The sequence below is a fragment of the Sarcophilus harrisii genome, chromosome 5 (genome assembly GCF_902635505.1).
Source record: "Sarcophilus harrisii chromosome 5, mSarHar1.11, whole genome shotgun sequence".
NCBI lineage: Eukaryota > Metazoa > Chordata > Mammalia > Dasyuromorphia > Dasyuridae > Sarcophilus > Sarcophilus harrisii.
In genome coordinates this window covers 245,451,669-245,473,233 of record NC_045430.1, presented here as the reverse complement: position 1 = coordinate 245,473,233, position 21,565 = coordinate 245,451,669, and the positions used below count along the sequence as shown (strand labels likewise).

The 21,565-nt window shown below is 35.3% G+C and overlaps 1 protein-coding gene across 3 annotated transcripts in view; it reads right to left on the bottom strand.

Annotated features, from left to right (window-relative positions):
- GLB1 (galactosidase beta 1) overlaps positions 1-21,565 on the bottom strand; it is an 80,346-nt gene that overhangs the window by 33,201 nt on the left and 25,580 nt on the right. For all 3 annotated transcript variants that reach the window (XM_031940021.1, XM_031940020.1, XM_031940022.1), the window contains exons 5-9: positions 15,117-15,211; positions 7,046-7,226; positions 4,090-4,148; positions 1,769-1,890; positions 1,073-1,113 (exon numbers count right to left, since the gene is read on the bottom strand). In XM_031940021.1, the coding sequence (XP_031795881.1) occupies positions 1,073-1,113; positions 1,769-1,890; positions 4,090-4,148; positions 7,046-7,226; positions 15,117-15,211 (498 nt within the window). The remainder of the gene's footprint in view (positions 1-1,072; positions 1,114-1,768; positions 1,891-4,089; positions 4,149-7,045; positions 7,227-15,116; positions 15,212-21,565) is intronic.

The following is a 21,565-nucleotide window of genomic DNA, read 5'->3' as shown; positions in this document are numbered from 1 at the left end:
TCAGCTACATAAAGGGGAAGGGGTAATAAATGCAAGGAGGTAATCAAACCTGAAATCACTGTCAACAAGACTAACTTCTTCAATAACTTAGCGTTCTTGCTGTTCCTCTCACACACAAAACTTCATCTCTACTCTTTATGTATTTATAAATTGGCTGTCTCCCATGCTGGAATGTACTCCCATTTCACTTAACTCATAGAGTAAATAAGTTGCACTAAGATTTTCACATAGATTTTTATTACGTCTCCTCAAACCCAACTGTCAAAAACAAACATTTGATTTTTCTTTTCTTTCTTTCTTTTTTTTTTTTTTTTAAAAGAAAAGTACATCTAGCTATTATCTCACTTCACTTTACAGATCATGAAACTAAGGCTGAGAGTGACTAATTAGAGGTTGTCCAGGGTCCTATAGTTAGTTAAGTGTCTGAGTCAGGATGCAAATTCAAGTCATCTGACTTCAGGTCCAACCCTGTAGTGGCCGTTTACCTTTCAACCATAAGTAAGGAGAACTAGGTATACACAGATAAATCAAATCTGTAAACAATGCCCAAACCACCGTGTTATTATTTTCACCCTTGACCCTACTAGAGGTCTATATGCGGTATTATTTAAGTTTTACAACTTCTCCCTTTTCTTGCCCAACAAGTAAGTTGGTGATTCATGCATTTACTCTCATAATGAAAAAAGAAAAGGAAAAAAACCACAGAAGTAATTTCACCAGCCCTGGAGTCATTTAGAACTGGCCAGCATGAATCTGAGACCTAGGAGACTGAGCCCTATTTTATGAAGAGAAACTCTTCACTAAATGAAATTATGCTTGAAGATGTGGCTAAGTCAGAATAAAAAGGAAAGGGTGGGGCACAGAAGGAGTGACCCTTCCCCAAAAAAAGGAAACACAAAAGAGAAGCACTATGTCTTTTTTTAGAGTTGTTCCTTCAAATGCAAAAATAGTGGCTAGTTTTACTTTTTTAAAAAGAAACTCAACTTATAAAATAAAAATATAATTTGCTGCAACACCCAGATTTTAAAAGAAAACCAAAGATGAAAATCTCATAGATCAAATGAACTCTTACCATTCCAGAAGCCAAAATTGGTCCCACCAATAAACATATATCTAAAATGAAAAAGGGAACTGTCAGAGTTCTGCTGAATGAAAAGGAGCACTTAGTAATTCAGAAAGAGACTCTGATGACTTCGATTCTGGCAAGGCTGAAGAGCAAAAGATAAAGCCACAAAAATCAACTGTCTCCCCCCGCCCTTACCCCAGCATAAGGTTACCGTGGTTCCACAGAAAAATACAATTAAAAAAAATTATCGTAACAACCAACAAAATTAAATATTTAAAGTATTACTTGAATTCAGAACCCAGAAAATAAAAGCAGAAAAAAAAATCACATAATGCTAACTGGAGAAATATTCAATCCAAAAAGTATTTATTATATGTGCCAATATATATCACAGAATTAATTCAAAGATTCGTGGGGCTTCCAAGCCATCTCTCTTGTCTACTGAGGTACACTATTTCTCACTTATTCATATGTCCATCTTTTTTTTTTTTTTCCTTTTCAAAGAGATCTCACGTTAGGAACAAGGCCTAAGTCAGGGGATATTCCATATTCAAATCAATATAATACATTATAAGAAAGAGCTGGAGATGATTTGCAACCATGAAAAATCTGTTTAGTGTTTACTATATTCCTCCAAAAAGAGTTACTTACATTCCTTGAAAAATAAGTAAAAACAAAAATTCTTTCCCCAAGTTCACTTACAGGTTAACATTAGCACCACGGGAAAGCATGTCAGTAAGAGAAGCGACAATGTTTTTGGTGCTGACTGTCTGATGAGATTCACCCCAGTGATCTAACCATCCAGTGTAGAATTCTGAGTTAACCTACAAAAGAGAAAGGTAAAGGGATTGAAAGTGAACAAGAACTTCACTTGTAACATTTGCCACCACAGAATGGAAATGTGTTATATTGTATAAGCCATTTGCCTTAACAGTGCCCTAGTACCACTTCCAAAAAGTTGCAGAATGACACTGTAAAATACATAAAGTTAGACTTTGAAACTCTCCTCTCTTTGCTGACTGATGGCAGAGTATGGGTGTGGAACACTGTAAATATTGTCAGATCTGAATTATCTGTTGTATAGTTTAGCTGAAATCCTTTTTCTTTTTAATTTTTTGTTATTAGGGATGGCTCTCTGAATGGAAGAAGGGATGGTAAATTAAGTTGCTATAAAAATAAAAATTAATTTTTTAAACATGTTGAAGGGAAGAATGTTAGAGTACAAGAGATGAAGCTTAACGGAGTCTTTTTGTGAGGGCTAGAGAGCATTTCTTCCAAATTTATTTTAATTATAACAGCAAATTAAGCACATTTTATTGTAAAAGTAGCAAATTAAGCAAATTTCAATTATAATAATAGCAAATTAAGGTTTGCAAAGCACTTTGCTATGGTTATTCAGTCTTATCCAATTTTTCATGACCCCATTTAGGATTTTCTTGGCAAAAATTCCAGGATGGTTTGCTATTTTAGGGTTTTCTTGGTTTGCCATTTCCTTCTCCAGCTCTTCCTGCAGATAAAGAAACTGAGGCAAACAGGGTTTTAAGTGACTTGTCTAAGGTCACATTGCTAGTGTCTGAGATAGGATTTGAACTCATGGAGATGAACCTTCTGGACTCCAGGCTCAATACTTTGTGTATCACCTGGTTGTCCAAAATATCTCTTTTGACCCTTATAACAACTCTGTGAGGGAATTCTATTAATTACTCTGATTTCACAGGTAAGGAAACTGAGCCTGAGACACAATCACACAACTAAGAAGTATCTGAATCAGGAATGCTTAACTACAAACTCAATATTTTAACTACTAAGACCTTGCTGCCTTAGTAGCAAATTAAATTAGAGATAAATTAGAAATAAAGCAACTTGTCTGGGATATCCATCTAGTGGAAGGACATGAATCTAGGTTTTGTAGCCCCAAATCTGGTTCTCTTTCTACTAAAGGGATTATGAAAGATCATCTCTGGTCCAACGCCGTTCTGTTACAAAGGTTGGGTCATGGACCCTAAGGAACACATGAGAGTGTACCTCCAATGGAACACAGTACATCTCACTTGTTGAGAAGTGTGTATTGGCTCATTCAACCACGAGGCCAGATGGGACCTTACACAATGCCCTTATTTTAGGGATAAGTGAACAAAACCAGAGAGATGGCTCAGGGAATCATTATTAAAAAGCAAAATTTTAGGATTAGCATGGAGACTCAGATTCTATATTCAGTGCATCTTTTCCCTTACACCAGATTGCCTCTTGTTTACTAAATACTCAGAGCAACAATGACGGGTAAGAGATACTATGCCAGGTATTAAAAAGTTGCCATATATTAATCATGTTAAAAGAACTAGGATAGGAAAGCTAAACTGATCATAAAAAACCCAACTTAATCGTACCATGATCAATTTATATGATCAATTTCTGATTAATTTATGTTCAATTTATATGATTTATATTATTTTTATGATTCCAACTTGTTTAAGAGGAGAAAAATCTGTATTTATGCCCCTAAAATTCAACCCCGTTTTTTCTATTTCTCTTTTTGGAAAATTTTTGCCAAACAGTATGGACACACAAAGACTCCCAAAATTCTAGGGCTTATGTTCTACTGAAAGGAGGGGAAATCAACAGTTAAATAAATCCAATATAATTTGAGGATGTGACAGGCACATGGACACAGAATAAGGTGGAAAAACAAGGTTTATTTAGCTTAAAGAAGAGAACTACTGACAGATATGATGGTCTTATTTGTAGGGGTGTCTTATGCAAGAAGGATCAGACTCACGGGTACAACCAGCAGGGAGGTGGGGCTCAATGTCAAGAAAAGTGAAAGAGAAGAGCTACCAGTAATTTCCTCCCCATCACTGGAAGTCTTCCTGGCCAGGAGGCAGGGAAGATAATGAGTAGATTTTTGAGTGTAGGTTGGACCACACAACCTCTGGGATCTTTGTCTTACATGTTTCATGGTCCCTACAACAGTCACCTGTGTTTGGCACCCATCCTTTCCAAGCATAAAAGCAATGAAAGCTTACCAATGGTCCTTTGGGCTCAACCTTCCTCTGGATCATAAAGGCTTGTGTAATGTTGCTACCTGTGAAGTGTGGGAAAAAAGAGACCATGAGCATTCATGTGTAATTAGAAAAAGAAAGTGTCAAAAAGAGAATGTCCAAATAACCATCCAGAATGCCCTGTCCATGTCTATCCAAAAAGCTCATCTGTGTCTGACACACAATAGGTACTTAATAAATGTTTAAAGAATGGTACTGACTTAAAATCATACCATTTGTCCATGAAATTGTCCCTGCTCTCCCAAGGCAGAAACTGTCCTTCTTTGAACTTTGATAGCAAATTCTTTATAATTATTTCGTCTCCTCCTTGAGGACTCCAGAGTTGAAAGGGGCTTTGCCTTGGCTCCTACAACAGTAATCTATCTGGACTTTGATATAAGCAACTAGATGGCAGTGTTTATAACTCGCTGGATTTGCCATTCAAGACCCAAGTGCAAATCCCTCCTCAGACATCAGCTGTGTGACGCTGGGCAAGTCAGTTAGCTGTTCTCAGTTTCTTCACCTCAAAATGGGGGTAATAATAAAACTTATTTCAAATAAGTTTCAAATAAAACCTATATCAAATGATTACACATTTATGTCTGTGTGTATGTACACACACATACACACATACACACACAGAGAATATTTTACTGATTTATATTGCATTATATAACATATCTAATTGGTTATGCATACAGTATGTTACACAAATTTATTCTATAATACACATATGGAATGACACAAATATGTGTATATATACACACAGAAGTATATATGTATGAATATTATATGTATCATACTTATATGTTGCTCTATATTAATACTGTATACACACAATATATGAATATATATATTGATATGCACACACCCACAAAGCGCTTTGAAAACTTTACAATGCTACAGCAATGTTTAGCCATGGTTATTACTATTGTACAGAAATATATCATTGACCAAGGACTCCTCTCAGCAGAAAAAAAATTGTCCTTCTTGTGGGGAGAAGGTGTCTCAGAACAGGGGAAGGAAATCAGCATCACCACTTCCTATGCAACTGACTAGCTGTGGAGATCCGTGACCCAAACAAATTCTCTTCCTAAAATTTTTTATAATAAAATAATACATAAAAATCAAATTAGTATAAAAACTCCCAAAAAACCCCAAATTTATTCAAAGTGGCTTTTAATAGGAAATATCAGGAAATTCTTTGGTACATCTTTAGAGAGAGAAAAAATGCATAAATACGTGCATAAATGTATCCATATCCATATCTATATATAAAATGGATGTATATTTTTTGCAACATGAACAAAAAATCTTGAAAAGAAATGAAGACCACGTCCCTGAAAGTCAAGGACTCTGATAAAGTTCCTTATGGGCTCATGGTTTCAGCTACAAAACTTTGTTTTCAGGAGCATCCATGGTTGATAGAGCATTCATCGGTCACAAAACCAAAGTAAAAACCAGGTGTTATGATAGATGACAGAGGAAGTACAAGATGACATCGGCCAACTCAAAGAGCTAACAATCTGATGACTAAGGTTGAAGCGAGAGTCACACAACTTCCTGCTTTTGTCTTGTTCCAAAGCTTACTTAAACTTTCCCTTCTAGAGAAGGCTAAGCCAATTCCTCTGTTTGCTGCTCCTGCTGACTCCCATGAAAAAACCTTGTGTTTACTTGATATATATTTCACACTTAATTTTATATATTTAAGTTATTTCTCTGATAGAAAATAAATTTCTTGCTTTTATTTTCATCTTTTCTTCTCTTTGCTGACAGGCAGTGTAAAAAATTCACCAAATATCCCCAGAATGGTTGGGAAAAATATCCCGAGGGGTCTGCTAGTCCTAGTTTAGAAGGAAATTAAGGGAGCTACAATAATAGCAGGTAATAGGTAATAGGTAACTTTAATACAGATTTCTAGGTTTGCAAAGCCCTTTATATATGTGTGTGTATGTCTCTGTATATTATACACAGAGACATACATGCACATAATCGCACTTGATTTCTACAGTTCTGCTATGTCACTCCTGTTGTAGACATCAGTTACCTCATTCAATTCTCACAACCTTGGAAAGGAGATCATATCTCTGGACTCACTCAACGTACAGTTGAGGAAATAGAGTTAGACATAGGTGAAGTAATTTGTCTAGAATACACTGAGACTAGCTAGGCAGTGTAGTAGATACAGCACTGGGCAATGAGGAAGACCTGAATTTAAATCTGCACTCAGACACTTGCTGTGTGATTCTGGGCAAGACATTTAAGCCCATTTGCCTTGATTTCCTCAACTGTAAGATGGAAATAATAATGTCATATACCTCCAAGGTTTGTTGTGAGAACCAAATGAGATAACAAAATCTTTGCAGCACTGAATATAGTATATATATTTTATATATATATACATATATGTGTGTGTATATATAAATACACACACACACACACATACATAATGGGCACCATAAAAATGCTAGCTTTGTTGTTCAATCATTTTTCCAGTCATATCTGATTCTCATGCCCCCATTTGGAGTTTTCTTGGCAAAGATACTGAAGTGGTTCATCATTTTCTTCTCTAGCTCATTATATAGATGAGAAAACTGAGGTAAACAGAGTTTAGTGAATTGTTCAGATGTGTGTCTGAGGTCATCTTTGAACTCAGGCCTTTCTGATTCCAGATCGAGCATTGTAGAGATTATAATTTTTAACTAAGGTGATTTATGTTAAAGCACTATGTAAACCCTAAAACACGGAGGAAGATAACACATTGTTTGATTATTTATTATAATTGTATGATTATTTTTTTAGCTCATTCTCAAAAATACAAATGAGAAGTTATGTTTTGCTCTGCATCCAAAAAACATAAAATAATTGTCCACATGGTGGTTAATTTGGGGAAAAGACAAAACACCCCAGAAGCATCCTGCTTGTTAATATGACCACTCACTTGTTCCGAAGTCTACTGTCGCATAAAGATCCTGCAGAGTTCCACATTTTAAATAGTTCTCGCCAGCCCCATCAGTGGTGAAAAGAACCACCTCTTCTCCAAGATGCTGGCGGAAGACTTTCAGGAGGAAACGGAGGTAGTTGTAATCACAAGCAAAGTAGCTTCCATATTCATTTTCAACCTGAGAATTATGTGAAAAGAGAAACACACTCATGACCCATTATGCTAGAAATGCAACATCTTGGCCCAGACACTCCAAATCTCACTGTTTTGTGAGGGAATCAACAATGAACAGCCCGTGTTTCCACTGATAATCCAGAAATCTTAATGGAATAACTAAACGCTCCACCCTGAGAATATGGGGAATAAATATTCGGCAAAAAACTGTCCTAATCCATTGTAATATTCTAAAATTAGTGGGGCTTCTGAAAATAGTTGATGTTTAATAGCTTTATGCTGCTAAAAGAAAAAGCAATTTACTTGTCTGAATAAAGTTTTTACTAACACAAATATAATCTCTCCAATTCCTTATGAGCACATAATTGATAACTTTAAGAATTTATTTCCTTTCATATCAAATAGGGGGCATGAAGTTTTACTGAAAGCCAAGAAGCAAAATAGTTGGAAACATTTTACGTAGAAAAAGGCCCATGGTGGGTTGGGTGGACTTTCTAAGGCAGACTTCCAATGGGAAGATAATGGTTGTACAAGTTGGACAGCCAGGAATACACTGCCATATTAATCAATTCCATTTGCATCCAATTTCCTCAAAACCTCAGGCTCTACTAAATATTTTTTTTTAATTATCTTCTTTTTCTTTCATTTTAACTCTCTAAAAGTTTCATTGGTAGCCAGTTTCCTAAAGAAATGAGTCCTTGGGTTGCCCACTGTCACCATTATTATTCAATATTGTATTAGAAACACTAGCCTCGGCAATAAGAGTCGAGAAAGAGATTAAAGGAATCAGAATAGGCAGTGAGGAAACCAAACTATCACTCTTTGCAGATGATATGATGGTATACTTAGAGAACCCTAGAGATTCTACAAAAAAGCTATTAGAAATAATCCATAACTTTAGCAAAGTTGCAGGTTATAAAATAAATCCCCATAAATCCTCAGCATTTTTATACATCATCAATAAAATCCAACAGCAAGAGATACAAAGAGAAATTCCATTCAGAATAACTGTTGACAGCATAAAATATTTGGGAATCTATCTACCAAAGGAAAGTCAGGAATTATATGAGCTAAATTACAAGAAACTTTACACACAAATAAAGTCAGACTTAAACAATTGGAAAAATATCAAGTGCTCCTGGATAGGTCGAGCAAATATAATAAAGATGACTATACTCCCTAAACTAATCTATTTATTTAGTGCTATACCAATCAGACTTCCAAGAAAATATTTTAATGATCTAGAAAAAATAACAACAAAATTCATATGGAATAATAAAAGGTCAAGAATCTCAAAAGAATTAATGAAAAAAAAATCAAATGAAGGTGGCTAGCTGTACCTGATCTAAAACTATATTATAAAGCAGCAGTCACCAAAACCATTTGGTCTTGGCTAAGAAATAGATTAGTTGATCAGTGGAACAGGTTAGGTTCACAAGACGGAATAGTCAACTCTAGCAATTTAGTGTTTGACAAACCCAAAGATCCTCACTTTTGGGATAAGAATTCATTATTTGACAAAAACTGCTGGGATAACTGGAAATTAGTATGGCAGAAATTAGGCATGGACCCACACTTAACACCGTATACCAAGATAAGATCAAAATGGGTCCATGATTTAGACATAAAGAACGAGATTATAAACAAATTGGAGGAACATAGGATAGTCTATCTCTCAGACTTGTGGAAGAGGAAGAAATTTGTGACTAAAGACGAACTAGAGACCATTATTAATCACAAAATAGAAAATTTTGATTACATCAAATTAAAAAGCTTCTGTACAAACAAAACTAATGTAAACAAGATTAGAAGGGAAGCAACAAACTGGGAAAACATCTTCACAGTTAAAGGTTCTGATAAAGGCCTCATTTCCAAAATATATAGAGAGCTGACTCTAATTTATAAGAAACCAAGCCATTCTCCAATTGATAAATGGTCAAAGGATATGAACAGACAATTTTTAGATGATGAAATTGAAATCATTACCACTCATATGAAAGTGTTCCAAATCATTATTAATCAGAGAAATGCAAATTAAGACAACTCTGAGATACCACTACACACCTGTCAGATTGGCTAAGATGACAGGAAAAAATAATGATGAGTGTTGGAGGGGATGTGGGAAAACTGGGACACTGATACATTGTTGGTGGAGCTGTGAACGAATCCAACCATTCTGGAGAGCAATCTGGAATTATGCCCAAAAGTTATCAAACTGTGCATACCCTTTGATCCAGCAGTGTTTCTACTGGGCTTATACCCCAAGGAGATACTAAAGAAGGGAAAGGGACCTGTATGTGCCAAAATGTTTGTGGCAGCCCTGTTTGTAGTGGCTAGAAGCTGGAAACTGAGTGGATGCCCATCAATTGGAGAATGGTTGGGTAAATTGTGGTATATGAATGTTATGGAATATTATTGTTCTGTAAGAAATGACCAGCAAGATGAATACAGAGAAGCTTGGAGAGAATTACATGAACTGATGCTAAGTGAAATGAGCAGAACCAAGAGATCATTATATATGTCAACAATGATACTGTATGAAGATGTATTCTGATGGAAGTGGATTTCTTTGACAAAGAGATCTAATTCAGTTTCAATTGATCAATGATGGACAGAAGCAGCTACACCCAAAGAAAAAACACTGGGAAATGAATGTAAACTGTTTGCATTTGTTTTTCTTCCCGGGTTATTTCTACCTTCTGAATCCAATTCTCCCTGTGCAACAAGAAAACTGTTTGGATCTGCACACATACATTGTATCTAGGATATACTAGGACATATTCAACATATATAGGACTGCTTGCCATCTAGGGAGGGTGGAGGTGGAGGGAAAAATCGGAACAGAAGTGAGTGCAAGGGATAATGTTGTAAAAAAAATTACCCTGACATTGATTCTGTCAATAAAAAGTTACTATAATAATAATAATAAAAAAAAAGACAACCATATCAGACATTCAAAAAAAAAAAAAAAAAAAAAGAAATGAGTCCTTGGACAGATATTTCATATTTTGCTATTTCAATGCATCCAAGAACACAAAAGTTGCCACACGAAATACAACTTTTCAAAAAGTTATGGAACATTCTCAAGCATAACTTCTTCTCTGAGAAAAGATATATGAGGTCTGCAAAGACAGAATGGCATTATCTTTGGGCCTTTTCTTACAGTCCATCATTAATATGTGTTTGGCTATTTCTTTTCCTAATCTATGAATCCACTTATCATTGGTGTCGCTAAAGAAGGGATTTCTTAAAATCTGAGGCCTATGAATTTAAAAAAAAATCTCAAAACCTATTTCAAAATAAGTGGTTTCCTTTATAAAGATATGTATTTAAAAATACTCATCTGGAAAGGGCTCCATAAGCTTCACCAGATCCCTTGTCCATTGACACACACAAATACAAAAAAATTTCTTTTTATATATTATAGCAAGGAGAAAGCATCTTCTCTCTGAAGGACCACTAATCCACCACCCAAAAATGGAGGGAGGGTTTCCTTAGTGAATAAGTCTTTATATTTTTAAGAGAAAGCATAAAATATTCTACACTTGCCTGCTCTTCAAATTAGAAAGAGGACATAAAATTCTGCTTTACAGACTAAAATAAATAATTTTGAAAAACATGCTTTGGTCCTATAGCTAGTTAAAGGGAAATGGCCATAAGATGAGGAAGGTTAGAGGAAAAAAAGTGAGGGAAAAAAGTAATGAATGACACACAAGAAAGGCAGGAAGACATTGGTAAGAGACATGGAATGAAACACGCACACACACACACACACACACACACACAGAGAAACTGAAAAAGGGATATTAAGACCCTCCCAGAGATAATGAAAGTTGTTTTTTCTCAGACAATGATTTTGATGAAATGAAAAGCCCAATTTTTAATGATAGGTTTCTATTCCAAAGACTTAAAAAGGGTTTATCATTTCTTGACACTTGGTACTTTTGGGTCAGATGAAATGATCTCCTATCATCAAGGTCTCAAAATTGGAAAGAAGCCAACTCATCTAACCCATAAATACAGCAAGAAATCCCAGAGAAGCCATACTTTCCCCTGAAAGTCCATATCACTGTTGCATAACTCTTATGAGTTGAGAACTTTTTCCTAATACCAAAGCTAAAATTGCCTGTGGCATCTTATAATTCTAATTCCAAAAGAATTCTAAGCATTTATTTAATTTTAAGTCCACCAATAATAACCATTTATTAGGGGCTTACCTTGTCACATGTACTGTGCTAAGTGCTAGGAATGCAAATAGAAGCAAAAACACAATCCCTATCTTCAAGAAGCTGACATTTTAGTAGAGGAAGATAATTCATTAATGGAAGCTGAAAAAACGAGCGGTTCATTTTTATTCCCATTATTCCACCCCATGTCTTCTAGTAACTTCAATCAATCCTTATAGCATGAATGTGAGACCCTTCTCCAATCTTACTACTTTTGCTTGGATGTTCTCTAGCTAAAAAATATTTTTTCCTAAAATACAGATCTAAGAACTAAACAATTCTAACCAATAATGTGTATACATTAGAGCAGGACTCTTAATTCCCTACCCCTGGACACTATCACTCTGCTAATGATTCCAGATGACTGATGATGAATTATGCTATCCACCGAGTGATAAGAAAATGATGGTCTTCAATGCAGAATAAGACATTAACTTTTAGATATGATCCATGTAGGAATTTATATTTACCTGACTGTTAACACTTTTAAGTGTTTTTCTCAATAGGAGGAAGAAATAAATATTTATTAATTTGAAAAAAAATATTGAATCAGCTTTGATTGCTTTATCACTCTGTTGATTCATGTTAAGCTTGCAATTCACTAAGACCCACCTGGATCTTTTGCAAAAGAACTATTCCCTAAACATATCTCCTCCATCTTATATGTAGGAATTTTTAATCCAAATGCAAGAATTTATGGTCAGCCTTATTCAATTATAATTGATTAGATTTGGCCCAACATTCTAGCCCATTAGCATCTTTTTATATCCTGATTCCATCATCTAGAATCATCCATCTATTCTTCCCAATTTTATGTCATCAATTTTAATAATTGTTACAACATTTACACCTTTTCTAAGACACTGGTTAAAATGTCATACATTACATGCACAGACTTTTGGGATACTCCACTGTAAATTTCCTTCAGGAGGGCCACTGAATCACTCATGACTACTCTATGGATCTAGCCTACTTCTTCCCATCAGACTTGATTAGCCCATCTTGTTTACAAGAAGAGTCTGTTTTTTTTTTTGTTTTTTTCTTGAGATGTCAAACACTTTGCTAGCGTCTAAGAAAATCAAAAACTTAAATCTTAATGTGGAAACAAACTGGGATTTTCAAAGAGACCCTGGTTGATGGAAGGATTGAATCAATCAATTGACAATGAATCACCATAAGGGGGTAGCAATTTTGTTAATCTGCCAATAGCCAATTCAGTAAAATCCAGTGGCTCTCTAATATCATTAGGATCAAATACAAAATCTTTGTTTGGCATCAAAACCCTTCACAACCTTCCCCCTTCTACCTTTCCATTTATCTTCTACTCCTTGGCCCAGTGACACTGACTCCTAGTTATTCCAAGAACAAGATGCTCTTCTCAACTCTGGGAATTTTCCTGACTGTCCCCCATACCTAGAAAGCTCTTACATTTCTACCTACTGGATTCCTGTGAGGATTAACTAAAAATCCACCTTCTACAGGAAGCCTTTCTTGACCTCTCTTACTTCTTGTTTTATCCTGTAGATAACTTGCTTTTTTCCATATATTTGCTTCTTGTCTCTTCATCAGATTGTGAGCTATTTAAAATCTTTTTTTTATCCCCAGAACTGAGAATTGAGCCTGGCACAAAAAAGGTGCTTAATAAATGTTTATTGACAGACTTATTGACCATTGACCAGCAAGATATCAGTGGACTTTCCAAAATAACAACAATAATAAGGATGATGTTGACAACAAATCTAAACAGGTAGATTCTACCATAGTCTCAGAGATGAAATTTCAGTAAATTTAGTTTAATCATAATTGTTTCCTGCACCATTGATAAGACAACCACAGAGTTAGTGGGCTATATGTTTGCCTAACCCCACTAGGTTGACTTTTCTGATCTGACTCAATTCTGGCTATGCTCTACCATGAAAGACAATCTCTAATCACCAGACTAATCACAAAGACTTTGTATTCTTGGGCAACTTAAGCCCCTTCTCAGCCTCCTCATCTGAAAGGGCTGTCCTATTTTGTGAAAGTCTAAAACTGGCATCAGCCATCTGCCATCATCCTGTACACCAGGAACATCCCCTTAATCCTCCCCCCAAATCTCCCTCATCAAATCTGACAGCCTCCAGCCTCCTCTGATAAGGGTGCTATCTATCACCCTAATATCTGCTGGGGATGAATAAATTCTGGAGGAAATTTCAAGGAGAGGCCACAAACCTCTACCAGATTCTGTAGAGCTAATGATTTATATCACTTAGGGTTTCAATAACCATGTGGTGGGGAAACTGTGGGGAGAAACTGAAAGTGATTTAAGGAGCATGGGCTAAAGAAAAAGGACAGATAAAGAAAGCCAGACAATGAGAGAAAGTAAGAGGGAGTAAGAGACACTGAAGGGGAGACTACAGAAGAGATTCTGAGGAAGAGCACCCCAAAAAGTCCCTCAATTTTAGTCATGTAAACTAGATCCTACAGACTGATGAGGCGACAACGATGTTCACCAAATTATGACCTTGCCCACAGCAGTATTAATGAGTTTACAGTCTGAAACTCAGGCAGGGATTTTTTTTAAATGTACAGTCGTTTCTGATCCATCCTTACCAACTTTCAATTTATCCAATACCATTCATCAGACAGGCTCCTATAGAAAGCAAGAATTTTAGGGAAATAGAAAAGGCAAGAAAAAATAGAAGATATAAGAAGGAAATTGACAAATAAAAAGAAATGAAATAAACTGAAAAGAAAAACTAGTTCTACAGCCAGAATGTCTTAGTTCAAATTCTGCTTCTAAAGCTTCTAATTTTGCTACTAATGCAACTCATGCAAGTTTTGGGGGGAATGGACTCCATGCTACATCTAAATCCTAAAAGCCTATGAGGAGAGAAAAAAAAAAAAAACAAAGGAAAAAAAGTCACTTATCCCCTTCTACTTTCTTCCCCAATCACACAGAATCTTAGAATTTAGAGTTTGGATGGACTCAGGAGATGATTTAGTCCAATTCCTTTATTTAAAGGATGAAGAAACTGAACACTAGAGAGACTAAATAAATTATAAAGCAGCAGCAATGTAGTATGGGGAACAGAGTGCTGTACTTGGGAGTAAGGAAGGTCTGCTTATGAATTCCACTCTCAAACATTCACTTTCTTGAATTTTCATCTCTTTATCTATAAAATTGCAATAATCATTTAACTTTAGTACTTCTGTCACAAGATTACTAGAAGGATCATGAAGTAATATATGCAAAGCGCTTCTATTATAATTATGATTATTATTGCAACATGCTGTAAGCAATCCGACATTGTTTTTGGAGAGCAATAATAATCATTATGGTGCTTTATATGCACTGTCTCAGTCGAGTTTCACAACTCTGCAAGGTAGATAATATACCTTTAGCCCCATTTACAGATGGGGAAATGGAGGCTCAGAGAAGGGTTATTCAATTAATAAGCAGCAGAGAAAAAATCTGAACCCAGATCTTCCTCAGTCCAAGTTCAGGACTATGTGTCCACTATGACATTGTATTTTTATAAGTGATAAATACAAGGAAAGAAGTTTTTTTCTTTGTGCCAAACACTGCATCTAATAAGAAGCTAAAATGGTAGAAAGAACGAAAATGTAAGGCAGCATTTTGGGGATGAAGGTAGGGGGTGGGACTGGAAGCCCTCCTGACTCCTTACCTGGACTGTTATAATTGGCCCTCCATTTTGATAGAGGTAAGGCTTCATCTTAGGCAGAAGGACTTCCAACCACTTATCCACTGCTTTGAGGTAATCTGAGAGACAAAAGGAAGAAGACCTATACAGCTCAGCACTTGTGTTTCCAAAATCTTATTCCAAAAAATGTTTACTTGGATCCAACTCTTTGTGACTCCATTTGGGATTTTCTTGGCATAGATGCCAGAGGAGTTGCCATTTTCTTCTCCTGCTTGTTTTTACAGATGAGGAAATGGAGGCAAAATGAAATGACTTAACCGGAATCATACAATTAGTATCTATCTGAGGTCATATTTGAATTCAAAGCCAAATCTTCCTAATTTCAGGCCTGGTACTCTGGGCATAATGGCACCATATAGGTGCTTCACTAAAAAATGAAATCCTCTACAATTTAGACTCTTTGTCACCCTTTCTGTACTAAAAGGACTTGGGGATCTTCAGGTCCAGTGAAGGGGCTGATTTGTTTTCCTTAAAAACTGATGAGTAGCGATTATGATGCAAAAAAAAAGAAAAGAAAGGAAGAAGGAAGAAAAAGAAGGAGAAAGAAAGAAAAAAAAGAAAAAGGAAGGAGAAAGAAAAAGAGGAAGAAAGAAAGAAAAAGGAACAAAGAAAGGAACAAAGAAAAAAGAAGAAAGAAAAAGGAAGAAGGAATAATTAGAAAGGAAGAGAAGAGGGGAGGTAAGGGGAGAGAAGGTGGAAAAAGAACAATGAGAGATTAAACACAGAAAACATCAAAAGAAAGTTCATAAGGGAACACAGACATGGAGAACAATTTCATTACTACAATTTTTTATTTTGTTTTTTTACAAAAAATATAACAAAAAATGGAATTCATCATTTTATATATTGTCTTCCTTCCTGTTCTCTATATCCTAAAATGTCTATAACTGTTGATACTTGTTAAATTCATAATATAAGTTCTTTTAAATGAAATTGATCAGCCTGTGGCCAATCTGGTGATGAATGAAATGGACACACAGTCCATTATGGGGCCTCTACTCCCAAGCTTTTCCACATCTGGGTAACATCTGCCAGCACTTGTACCCTTTGGCACAGCTTCGAAGGGCTCAGGGTCAGACTATTTTTTTTTTACTTACTGCAAAAGGTCACTCAGGTCTTCCTGTCTCCAAATCCAACATTCTACTCATTGTGCCACTTTGTTAGCTCTCTCTATGCAGGGGGGTGCTGGAGCCAGCTCATTGACTCATAAGAGCCGACTTAAATTTTCAGTCTGAGCCATTTAGCTTTTTTGTTTTGTTTATTTGGCTGTAGACTTAAGAAAGTGATGGGAAAATGTTAATAAGGCAGATTGAACATAAAAGTGTATTCTACCTTTTTTTCCCCATCAGAGAGTTGGTTGTTAAATATTTATTAGCACATTGCTGCTCTATGTGTATATACACATATATGGTGGGAGAGAGGAGAGAAAGGGATGAAGAAGGAAGAAGGGAAGGAAGAAGGTAGTGAAGAAGAGGGAGGAAGAGGAGAAGGGATGAAACAGATAAGAAAGAGAGGGAGAGGACAAAATGAGGGGGAAAATAATATTAATTGAAACTTAATGGGGAAGGGGGAAAATACTCAGGACAAAGAAGGGGGCTTAACCCTTACCTACCTCACAGGATAAGTTAAGCTTTTTGTTGAATGGCATTAGTGTTTCTGGAAACATGATTGCTCATAGTATATTGGGAGATGAAAAGTATTTTTGTCCCAAGGTTATTGTAGGGATTAAATGGGATAACATACAAAGAGCTTTGTAAACCACAAACTGATATGTAAATGTTAGATCTCATCCTTAATATGTCAAAGTAATTTGAGACTTTAAGCTTGAAAAAGCAACCAAATGGCATTTGAGAATTGATCACTATAACCATCACCAGTCAAATGGAAGGAAGAGAAATAGTATCACGGGCTCAAATAGTGCTGTTGTCAAAGGAACAGGAGGTACCGTTGAGACCACAGAAATCAATCCTATGTAAGTTTCCACTACTGACTTCATTAACCTGATCTTGCCAATACCTAGAAAGGCACCTCCTCTTAATGAGATAGGCCCTGGGAAGAGAGGTAAATCAGAGACAGAGAGAGATAGAGGGAGAGACAGAGACAGAGATACAGGGAAAGACAGAGACAGAAAGAGAGATACAGGGAGAGACAGAGGGAGAGACAGCGACAGAGAGATACAGGGAGAGACAGAGACAGAAAGAGATAGAGGGAGAAACAGAGACAGAGAGAGATAGAGAGAGAGACAGAAAGAGATACAGGGAGAGACAGAGACAGAGAGAGATAGAGGGAGAGACAGAGAGAGAGATAGAGGGAGAGACAGAGAGAGATACAGGGAAAGACAGAGACAGAGAGAGATACAGGGAGAGACAGAGACAGAGAGAGATACAGGGAGAGACAGAGACAGAGAGACAAGGAAAAAAATCAATTCTATTAACTCCATGATAAGAGTAAATACAAATGTTAGACAGTAGACAAGCTGGCATGGTCTGCAGTAGAGACCTTAAGGTCAAGAAGCCAAGAGTTCACCTCTCGCCACTGGTGGATGCTGACTGTGCGGTACTGAGCAAATCTCTCCGAGTACCACAGGTACCTTCTACCAAGGCAGAGGGAGTTTCCACGTTGGCATCTAGCCAAACATTGTAGGTATTATCCTTTCTGGTGAAACTTAGTCTATTCTTTGTCTGAAAAGTTTTTTTTTTTTTTTTTTTAATTTTTTTACAGGATATATAATGGGTAACAGTTAACAATTGCCAAACCTCTTGTTAATTTTCCCCCTTCCCCACCCTCCCTAAATGAAGGATGACCAGTAGATGTTAAATATATTAAAATATAACTTAGATACAATAAGTATAATGACCAAAAATTATTTTTTGTCAAAAGAACAGACCTGTTTTGACAATTAGCGAAGGAAATAAAGATGCAGGTGTGCTAAATATAGGGATGGGAATTAAAATGGTTTTAGTCATTCCCAATTCTTTTCTGGGACAGTAGTTCAGTTCTTACTGCCCATTAGAAATGATTTGGTTATCTTTTTGAGGATGCCTGATCCATCAGGACTGGTCATCATCAGTATTGTTGTTTAAATATAATGATCTCCTGGTCCTGCCATTTCATTAGCATCAGTTGTAAGTCTCTCCAGGCCTTTCTGAAATCATCCTGTTGGTCATTTTTACAGGTTTTCCATAATTTTATATACCACAATTTATTCAGCCTTCTCCAACTGATGGACATCCATTCAGTTTCCAGTTTCAGCCACACAAAGGGCTGCACAAAACATTCCTTTAACAGGTCCCTTTCCCTTCTTTTATAATCTCTTTGGGATATAATCCCAGTAAACACTGTGGACGGGATACGTTTAACTTTTTGACATAGTTCCAAACCTTCCAAAATGGTTGGATTCGTCACAACTCCCCAACAATGAATCAATGCCCAGTTTTCCCCAAATCCCTCCAACAATCATCATTATTTTTTTCCCGTCATTTAGCCAATCTGACAGGTGTGGTGTATCTAGAGTTGTCTTAATTTATTTTTTAATAAATGTTGGAGCATCTTTTCTTAGACTAGTAATAGTTTCAATTTCTTCATCTGAAATTGTCTGTTCATATCCTTTGACCATTTTCAATTGGAGAATGGCTTGATTTTTTATAAATTAAGTTAATTCTCTATATTTTGGAAATGAGGCCTTTATCAGAACCTTTGACTTAAAAAATATTTTCCCAGTTTATTGCTTCCTTCTAATCTTTCTGCATTAGTTTTTGTTTGTACAAAAACTTTTTCGTTTGGTATAATCAAAATTTTCTTTTTTGATCAGTAATGATCTCTAGTTCTGCTTTGGTCATAAAAACCTTCCCTTCCCAAGGTCGAGGTAAACATCCTATGTTCCTTAATTTATTAATAATTTACTTTAAATTGGGTAAGAACCCATTTTGACCTTATCTTGGGTACGGGCGTTAAGATGGATCAATGCCTAGTTTCTATATTAGTTTCAATTTTCCCAGCAATTTTATAAACAGAAAAGTTCTTATCCCAAAAGCTGGGATCTTTGGGTTTTCAAAGACTAGGTTGTTTATATTTGGACTGTTTTATCCCTTGAACCAACATTCCACTGATCAACTAATCACCTTAGCCAAACCCTAGTTTTGGAACTGCTGCCTATAGTATAGTTTAGATCTGGTACAGCTGCCACCATCATTTGATTTTTTTTTTTATTATTTGAAATTTTGCCTTTTTTTTCCATATGAACTTTGTTGTTATTTTTTCAGGTCATTAAAATAGTTTTTGGGGGTCTGATTGGTATGGGCTAAATAAATAATTGTTTAGGTAATATTGTCATCTTTATTATTTTGTGCCCTATCCAAGAATTTAATATTTTTCCAATTTTGATCAATTAATTTGTGAAAAGTAGTCTGTATTTTGCTCATAAAGTTTTGATTTTCCTTGGCAGATAGATTCCAAATATTTTATATTACAGTAGTTCTTTAAATGGAATTTCTTTAACTTGACTGTTGGATTTTTTAGTGTATATAAGTTTACTTATGGGGTTTATTTTATAAACAACTTTGTAAATTGTGGATTATTTCAATTTTTAGCAGAATCCGGGGTTCTAAATAATCATGTCATCGGAAAGGTGATAATTTGGCTTCCTCATTGCCTATTCTTTTCCTTTAATCTCTTTCTCAGCCTTATTGCTATAGCTAGCTTTTAAATATTAAATAGTAAGGTGATAGGGGAAACCTTGCACTCAGATCTTTTGGGGAATGGTTGCAGTTTGTCTATTACATATGATGTTTACTGATGGTTTTAAATAGATGCTGTGATTATTTTAAGGAAAAGTCCATTTTATTCCTATACCTCAAGTGTTTTAAAAGGAATGGATGTTGGATTTTTATCAAATGCTTTTTCTGCATCTATTGAGATGATCTTATGGTTTTGTTAATTTGTTTGGTTTGGCCAATTTATTATGTTTTCCTAATATTGAACCAGCCCTCATTCCTGGTATAAACACTTGATCAAGGTATTATCTTGAGATGATTTTCTTAGTCTTTTGCAAATCTTATTTAAGATTTTAGCATCAAATTTCATTAGGGAGATTGGTCTATAATTTTCTTTTCTGTTTTCACCTACCTGGTTTGGTATCGTACCATTTGCATGAAGGAATTTGGTAGGGATCTTCATTCCCTATTTTATCAAAATAATTTATATAGACTGGGCCAATTTTCTTTAAATTTTGGAAAACGTAAACCATCTTCCTGGGGATTTTTTTCAGGGAGTTGTTTAATTTGCCTTTCTTTTTCTGAAATGGGACTATTCAACAATTTACTTCTTCCTCTTTATTGAAGTTCGTATTTTTGGGTAGTCATCCATTTCACTTAGGGTTATCAAATTTTTTAAAAGTTGAGCAAATAACTCATTATTTCTTAATTTCCTTTCATTGGTGGAAAGTTCTCCTTTTTTTTTTTAAGACTACTAATTTCATTTTTCCTCCTCCTTTTTCTAATCAGATTTACCAAAGGCTTATTTTTTATTGGCTTTTCTTAGAACCAACTCTTAGTTTTATTAATTAGTTCAAAGTTTTTTTTAATATTTTTTTCCCTTTAATTTAGAATTTCCAATTTAGTATTTGATTGGGGTTTTTAATTTTCTTTTAGTTTTTTTGGAAACCCACATTAATCTTTTCTTTTCTGTTTTTTCAAGTGCCCAAGGATATAAAATTTTCTTATTACCCTTTTGCATCCCCAAATTTTGTTATGATTGTCATTATCTTAGGAAATTATTAATTGTATCATAATTTGCCACCCAATCATTCTTTAAGATAGATTGTTTATTTCCAAACTTTTGGTCTTTTCCCCTAACTTTTTGTTGAATGGTTTTAGTTTTGGGAAAAAAATTTTTTTATTTTGATTTTATGAAATAGGTTTTTTTTTGAACTGCTGAGAAGAAAGTATTTCTTCATTCCATTCAATTTTCTCCAAAAAATACCTAATTTTTCTAATATTATATTTTACCTTTAATTTCTTTCTTTTTGTTTTGTGGTTTGATTTTCAATTTGAGAGTGCACGGTTGAGATCTCCCTATTACAGTTTTGTTGTTATTTCTTCCAACCTCTTAACTTCCTTTAGGAAGGATCCAACCACGGGCAATATGTTTTTTGTATTGCTTGTTTTTATGTACCCTTTGCGGATGTAGTTACCTTCCTTATCTCTTTTAATTAGATCAATTTTTTACTTTTTGATCTGAAAATCACCTTTTTTTGACTTCACCTGAAGAAAAGATTTTGCCCAGCCTTTACTTTTACCTATATGCATCCCCTGCTTTAAATGTTTTTGTAAACAAATATTGTAGGGGTTCTGACTTTTGATCCAGTTGCTATCTGCCTCTTTGGGGGTTCATCCCATTTACATTTATTGAATTAT